Consider the following 6,836-nt stretch of genomic DNA (forward strand, 5'->3'; position numbering starts at 1 on the left):
TTCTCCCCATCTCGCTGCCAGGTCAGGGTGATCTCCGCAGGGTAGAAGCCCAGGGCCCAGCACCTCAGGGTGACTTTCTGGTCAGAGATGGGGTGGAGGGTCACCTGTGTCTTTGGGGGATCTGGAGGAGAAAATTCAGAAAATTTCTCTGTGTTTGCTCAATGGACATTGATCAGCCTCATATAACCATCCTCTCAATGGACATGACATTGGTTTGGAGGAGGAAGCACAAAACCCAGAGCCCAGCCCTGCCTGGGGAATCTGGGATCATGGGGTGAGAGTCCAGGGTGGCGGGTGCAGGTCTCTAAGGAGGACACGGACTCTGCTGCTGACCTGGGCGGGGGTGAGTGACACAGCAAGGCAGAGTCAGGTCCAGAACTGTTCTCAGACCAAAGACAGGCCTTGAGAGTGAAACTCCTGGTTCCCAGGATGGCTGCTACTATCTCAAAAGGACGCAGTGAGGGTTGGTTCAGGGGTGTCTCCCCTCCATCCGGGAGAGACTGTCCTTCATAAAAGGTGGGGTCCCCTGGGTGAGTCTCTAACACAGAACATGAGACCCAGAGGACTACTTCCTCTCCTGACCAGAAAGAAGATCTGTTCTGCCCATTACCCCTGGGCTCCAGCCTGAGGAGAGATGGGGGATCTCTCCACCCCTCTTACCTGCCCGCTGCAGAATCTCCTTCCCCATCTCCAGGAATCTCAGCAGCCAGTCCACGCACCTGCCCTCCAGGAGATTTTTCATTTGTTCTGCCCTCCCGGACGCCTCCCACTTGCGCAGGGTGATCTGGGCCACCTTGTCCACTGCAGTCCAGGAACGCAGGTCCGGGTTCAGGGCGATGTAATCGGCGCCGTCATAGGCGAACTGATCATACCCGCGGAGGAGGCGCCCGTCGGTCCCCACATCACAGCCCAAAGTCCTCTGGATGGTGTGAGACCCTGTGCCCAGACCCTGTGGTCAACTCCCTGATCACCCCATCTGCACCCGCACTTCCTGCCCTGAACAAACATAAACTTAAAATGTCCCAGGTGAAAGACTCGTGGGCTTTTCCTGTGTGTGTCGCTGGAGTGTGTAGGGTACAGTAACCTTGGTGTTCACTCGGGTCATGAGACTTGGGTCGGTGGGAATGGGGGTAACCTTGCCCTGAGCCCACAGCGCTCACCGTCCCTGCTCAGGTTGTAGTGGCCGAGCAGGTCCTCCAGCAGCGCTCTGAGCCTCCCTGCGGTGAGCTTCTGGTTCTGCGTCTCCTCGTCCAGATCCTCCCGCCGCACCTGCTCCGCCCAGGGCGCCCGCGGCTCCGCGCTCTGACCCGGAGAGTCGCTGTGGAACCGTCCGAACTGCGTGTCGTCCACGTAGCCCACGGAGGTGACTCGGGGCTCCCCGCGGCCGGGCCGCGACATCGCCGTGTAGAAAATCCTCAGGGAGTGGGGGCCTGAGGGCGGGAAGGGTGAGACAGGGTTGACCCTACTCCCTGCGCGCGCGGGTCCGGGTCCCCAAGGGCAAGGGGCCACAGGATGAGGAGGGCGGAGGCTCAGGGGGGCAAGAGGAGGCGTGAGGCTGGGAGGGGCAGAAAGGGATCCGGACAGGATGGGTACGAGGGGCCAGGGGGCCCGGGTGGCAGGGACCCTCCTTTCCCGGGGTCTCCATCCCTGCCAGGGGCTCCTCACTCCTCCCACCCCAGCGAATTTTTCCTCAGGACCTGCACTCACCTGCCCAGGTCTCCGCCAGGACCCTGGAGAGCAGCAGCAGGAGCGCTGGAGTCATCCCCTGGCCCTGGAGGGCGCTGAGGGCTGAAATGTGGGGCTTCAGTGGGGACTGTGTGACTGGAACCCGTGATGCTGAGCTGACGGGAGGCTCTGGGAACCCCGAGCCATGGGTAGTGGGAGGAGCTGAGTTTTGCAGAGACCAATAAATTCCTTGTGCTGCCCTGAGTTGTCATTTGTCTGCATGGGAAATAGTGTGTGTGGGAGGGGTTTGTGGTAAGGTGTGGAGTGCTGGCATCTCTTGTAGTAATGAGCCCAGAGGAAGGAAGCTGGGGAGGGCACAGCTGAATGGGCTCACCCATCCGAGAGACGATTCACCGCCCCTCCCCCCCCAGCCTGTGATACTTCGTGGGCATTTTTAAGCACACTAGGAGCTGAAGTGATTATGAGCCCACACCCCCTGGACCCCAGCTTTAGCATTTCCCACATTTGCTGTCACACACATCTGCCCTCTAGTCTGTCTCTCTGTCTCCTTATGTTGTGAATAATCAAGCCAAAGGCACAGAACAGTTGAGACAGCATAACCAAGTCCCACCCACATCTCTCATCCACCTTATTTCCCTGATGAGTTTCAGAGTCAGTTGCAGATGTGAGTTAATTTCATTTCTCAACTCTTCATCATTCAAGTAAGTAACTAGGATTCAAATTAGTTTAACATTCATTTTTGTGATAAAATTCATATTTAAAGATTTATTTACTTACTTATGCATACAAGAATGGGATATAGCCCAGAGGAGCAGGTGGAGGGAGGAATTAACAGAGAGTGGGGAACAGAATAGGTGGATCTACTGAAATACACTCATGAGGGGAGGTGGGGAGACAGGAGAGGTCTGCTGGGCCATGGGGGTCAGCTCCCTGGCTGGGATCCTGCTCCTACCTAAGTGGCTGGGGACAGCCTGATAGTGCTGGACTTTAACTCTTGTACCACCAGGGAAATTCATGTTTAGAGTAATATGTAATCTTTTTTTTTAAAGATTTATTTATTTATGCATATAAAAGCTGGGGTACAGGCCAAAGGTGTGAGGGTCAGAGGAATCACCAGAGACAGATTGGGAAACACAACAGGCAGATCCACTGAATACACTGCTGAGGGAAGCAGTGGGTGAGACAGGAGAGGTCTGCTGCACTGTGTGAGTCACCTCGCTGGCTGAGGATAGAACTTGTGCTGAGGCGATTGCCGTTAGCTTCCTAGTCCTGTGCTTTACCACGTTTTGCCACCAGCGAGGGCCTAGAGTAATATGTAAATCTTAAGTTTATACTTTGGTGAACTTTGTCCCTAGTGAAGAACATTAGGATATAGGTTTACTTTATTTTACACTGAAAGGTTCAGCACAGTTAAGAGAGAGAGAGATCCAGGCAGTTTCTGACAGGTAGGAACTTTATTGTGCTCCCTGGGGAGGTTCACTGACTCCCACTGGGTCTGCTGGGGAACACGGGTCAGCTTTTATAGGGCTTGGAAGCTGCTTTACAGAAACTGGTTCATCAATGACTCTTATCCGTTCCTGGGATGCAGGCAGCTTCCAGACTTTAGGGGGCTCAAGGTTAGTCAGCTCCGGGTACACAGAGAGTCACAGCTCTAGATTCAAGGTCCCACCCCGCCCTGCCCAGGTGCTGGAAACTTACAGGTACAGATGACCCTTTATGTGACCCTTTACTGATGGGCCCTTCACAGGGTAACTGGTCCTCACCCACCCTGGTCACTCCTCTCACAGTCCATCCTTCAGCCCGTGGCATGGCCATTCCCAGCACAGTCCTCGACCACAGTCCCCTGGAACCGAGTCCAGGCCTGGTTCATCTTCAGAGTTATTTTTAATTGTGTCTACTGAGGTAACTGATTTACAGCATTGAGTTAGGTCAGGTTCAAACATCTACAGATGAGTGTGACCACACCACCCTTACCCAGCATCCACCTGTGATGTGTTATTCTCTGACTTTTCAGCAAATAATCCATTGGACTCTCCCTTTCCCTTCCCACCTCTAACTATGAGTCCTGCAGGGAGAGCAGCGGATTGTCTGCATGTGTCTATAGATACACAAGGTGTTCTCACAATTTGTATCAAGAACGCTGTGTGTGTGCGCAGGCAATTTCGAAGCATCGCTGTGTCAGAGCAGAGGATGGTGATTTCTTCTAGCAAAACAAACCTCCAGGGATAGAATGAAAAGAAAAAAAAAACAGTGATTTCTCTTTATAGTTTACCTTTATCAAGTCATTCAAAGCACCTCAATTCCTTTATGTGAATATTCCTTTACAATTACGTAACAAGTTATTGACAGAAAACATACAAGTCAGAAACCTTACAAATTTTCACAAAATCATCAACTTTCTTTAGTTTTCTGAGAACATGAAAATAAAGACATTACAAGTCACAGCCCTCACTACAGGGGTGTCTGTAAAGAGGGGGGCTGTCACTGTCAGCTCCCTGCTTCCCAGGCTTTAGCTGAATCACTCTCACTGGTGCTGAGATTTGTGTCCCCTTGTCTGGGGCTGGCGCCTCCTGGGGCCTGAGCAGAGCCAGTGTTAAATACACTAATAACCTCACTGAGACTGTGAGTGAGCGTCTAGCTCTTCAGGCCCTGAGTGGAAAGAGACACCCTGTGAACACCCCGGGTGCCCAGTGCCCCTGAGCTGGGCGTGTCACAGTCATTGCTCCTCTGAGGCCCAGTCTGCGGCTTGATCTCTCTGCAGCTTCCAGAACAGAAACCAGGCTTACTTTGTCTCCAGACTCTTTCTCTCAGGCCTGAGGAGATGCTCCCTGCTTTTCTGAGCCTCCCTGGCCAGGGCAAACAGCTCTTCACACTGGACAGGGAGTCTTTGTCCACGCCCTTGCTACTCCGCCCCTCCTCAGGCAGCCCTTCTCCTCTGGGCTCAGGTGCCGGACCTGCCTGTAGGGGGCTGACAGTGACCGTCACCCCCAGACTTGGGGCCTCATTGCAGTCAACACTTTGCTCATTGTTACCAACAGCTGGCAGTCCTTTTATTCCCTCCTGGTCTGAAATGCTTTTCCTCCTCTGGCTCCTGAGGAACATTGTCTGTTAGTTTAAATAACAGGATATTTAATGATATTAAATAATAAGATGTTCTGTACCCATAGATCTGATGAAAATGATAACGTAATTGATGTTGTATAAAAGAAAAGCCAATTCACTCAAGATGAGACATGAAAGTCAAAAACATAGAAAATATTATTACATGGTATTTGGAGACACAGAGTAGCAATGAGAGAATCAGGGGCATGAAGTTATGCAAGTTGTCTCTGAGGGTCAGGCAGTCGGTCATGGGAGAGGAGGCCTCTGGCTTCATAACAGACCTGTTGCGGTGGGGCCGTAAACTCTGTGTGTGTGTGTGTAGATAGCCACATATATTTTTTGAAAAAAATAAAAAGATGCCCAGGGGGTGAGAGCGAGGACTCTCAGGGATTGTTCTCTAAGGAATATCATAGAAATGGACCCTTGTTCAAGGACATGGGATCAGGTTTAGGTTTTTGTGGAGGAGATTGTCGGGTTGATTTAAGAATATTTTTTAAATGGGAGTTATTAGGGCCTGTTTTCATAGAGGGAAGAATGAGCAGAAGAGAGTGGGAAATTGATGACCCAGGGGATGAGGGCCTCGTCCTGCACCAAGCTGAGGGGCACCTGAGACAGGAGGGGGCCTTCTCCCATCACCTGCTGGGGCAGAGGGATCCAGGTGCAGGTGCAGGGCGATGTGCAGGTCTCACCTGAGTGCTTTGTGTTTTATGAAAGATAAAGGAATCAGCTCATCAGCTAAGAGTGGGGGGAGGGGATGCTGAGGGGTTGAGGGAAGGAGGGGGTGGGAAAGGGCCTCTCAGGGGGTGGGAGTGGTGACCTGGGCAGGGACACCTGGGAGTGCAGGACTGAGCCCACTGGGCTCTGTGCTCATCAGTGAGGGGGAGAGAGAGACTGAGACAGAGACAGAGATGGCCTCAGGCAGTGGCAGAATGGAAAACAACAAGGAAAGAATAAAGCAAAAGCTCTCCAAGTGTGAAGACTACAGTGTCTTTTACTTTCCCATTGTAACATTTTAAATGTTTTATAATTAATGTCCATTGTAGCACATAAAGTCCACATCATACATATACATCTTACCAGAGTAAGGCAGGTCTTCCTACATTGTCAAGGGACTTCCTGTGGTGGTCCTCAGGCTCAGAGCAGAGCTGAAGGGCGGGGCCCAAAGTCTACTCTGGGGTGGGGGGCACTCACAGCCCTTCCCCCACTCCTCAGGCTCCTGCTCCTTGTGGGGCCCACAGAGGTCCCCATCTTCCCTTGGGGGAAGATGTGATCATTTATTATTATATTGAAAGTTCTGATGCTTTTGAGAAGATGGCACTTTGCTACATTGAGGGGGAAGGGGGTAACCATCCAGCCAGCCCACCTGTGTGTGTGGGGGGGAAATTCTGAGGCAAACAGTTCAGTGACAAGAGGGCGGGTCCCAGAGTGGCTGGTCAGAGCCTGAGAACAGTGATGAGGGATCTGCCAAGTGTTTCACAATGTCAGGGATTCTCGTGTAATTGGTTTTCTCATAGTAAACTACTTGAATTAACATCCATGCACAGACAAGGGAATTCAAAAGCAACTCGAGAACATACAGAAACACTGAGTCACACTGTCTCCCCATCACCCGGCCCCGACTCTGACCCCACTCAGCTTATGCACTGATAGGAATATCAGGCCTGTAAAGTGCTCAGACCACAGACTGGGGAGAGAGCTGGACATGACATAACTGACAAGAGATGTAACTTAGAGTGTGCGTGGGAGCCTTAGAGTTCAGCAGTGAGGGAGCAAATGGCCTTTGAAAACTTAGGAAAACCCTCAGTCACCAAGGCAGCTCTAGACTCGGCAAATAAATGGAAAGACACTGGACATCGTGTCTGCAGGCAAACAGGGATGAAAACCACCAGCAGACGCCTGTGGCCGGTCTAGACCCAAAGCAGAGCCTCAGTCCCCTTTGTCCACACGGATTATGACCCCAGGCCCCAGCGGGCACCTCAGACGCCCCCAGCACCGAGATTCTCCTCCGGCTCGAGGATAAAGCTTAATTCATGACTGAGGTGGAATAA

General features: G+C 52.0%; 1 protein-coding gene across 1 annotated transcript in view; it reads right to left on the minus strand.

Moving 5' to 3' along the window:
- The window catches only part of LOC101634133 (patr class I histocompatibility antigen, A-126 alpha chain-like), a 120,902-nt gene that overhangs the window by 51,982 nt on the left and 62,084 nt on the right, over positions 1-6,836 (minus strand). Inside the window, exons 3-4 of the mRNA XM_012734387.1 lie at positions 661-936; positions 22-121 (exon numbers count right to left, since the gene is read on the minus strand). Coding sequence (XP_012589841.1) covers positions 22-121; positions 661-936 — 376 coding nt within the window. The remainder of the gene's footprint in view (positions 1-21; positions 122-660; positions 937-6,836) is intronic.

The sequence above is a fragment of the Condylura cristata genome, unplaced genomic scaffold (genome assembly GCF_000260355.1).
Source record: "Condylura cristata isolate star-nosed mole 26May11 unplaced genomic scaffold, ConCri1.0 scaffold00055, whole genome shotgun sequence".
Lineage (NCBI taxonomy): Eukaryota > Metazoa > Chordata > Mammalia > Eulipotyphla > Talpidae > Condylura > Condylura cristata.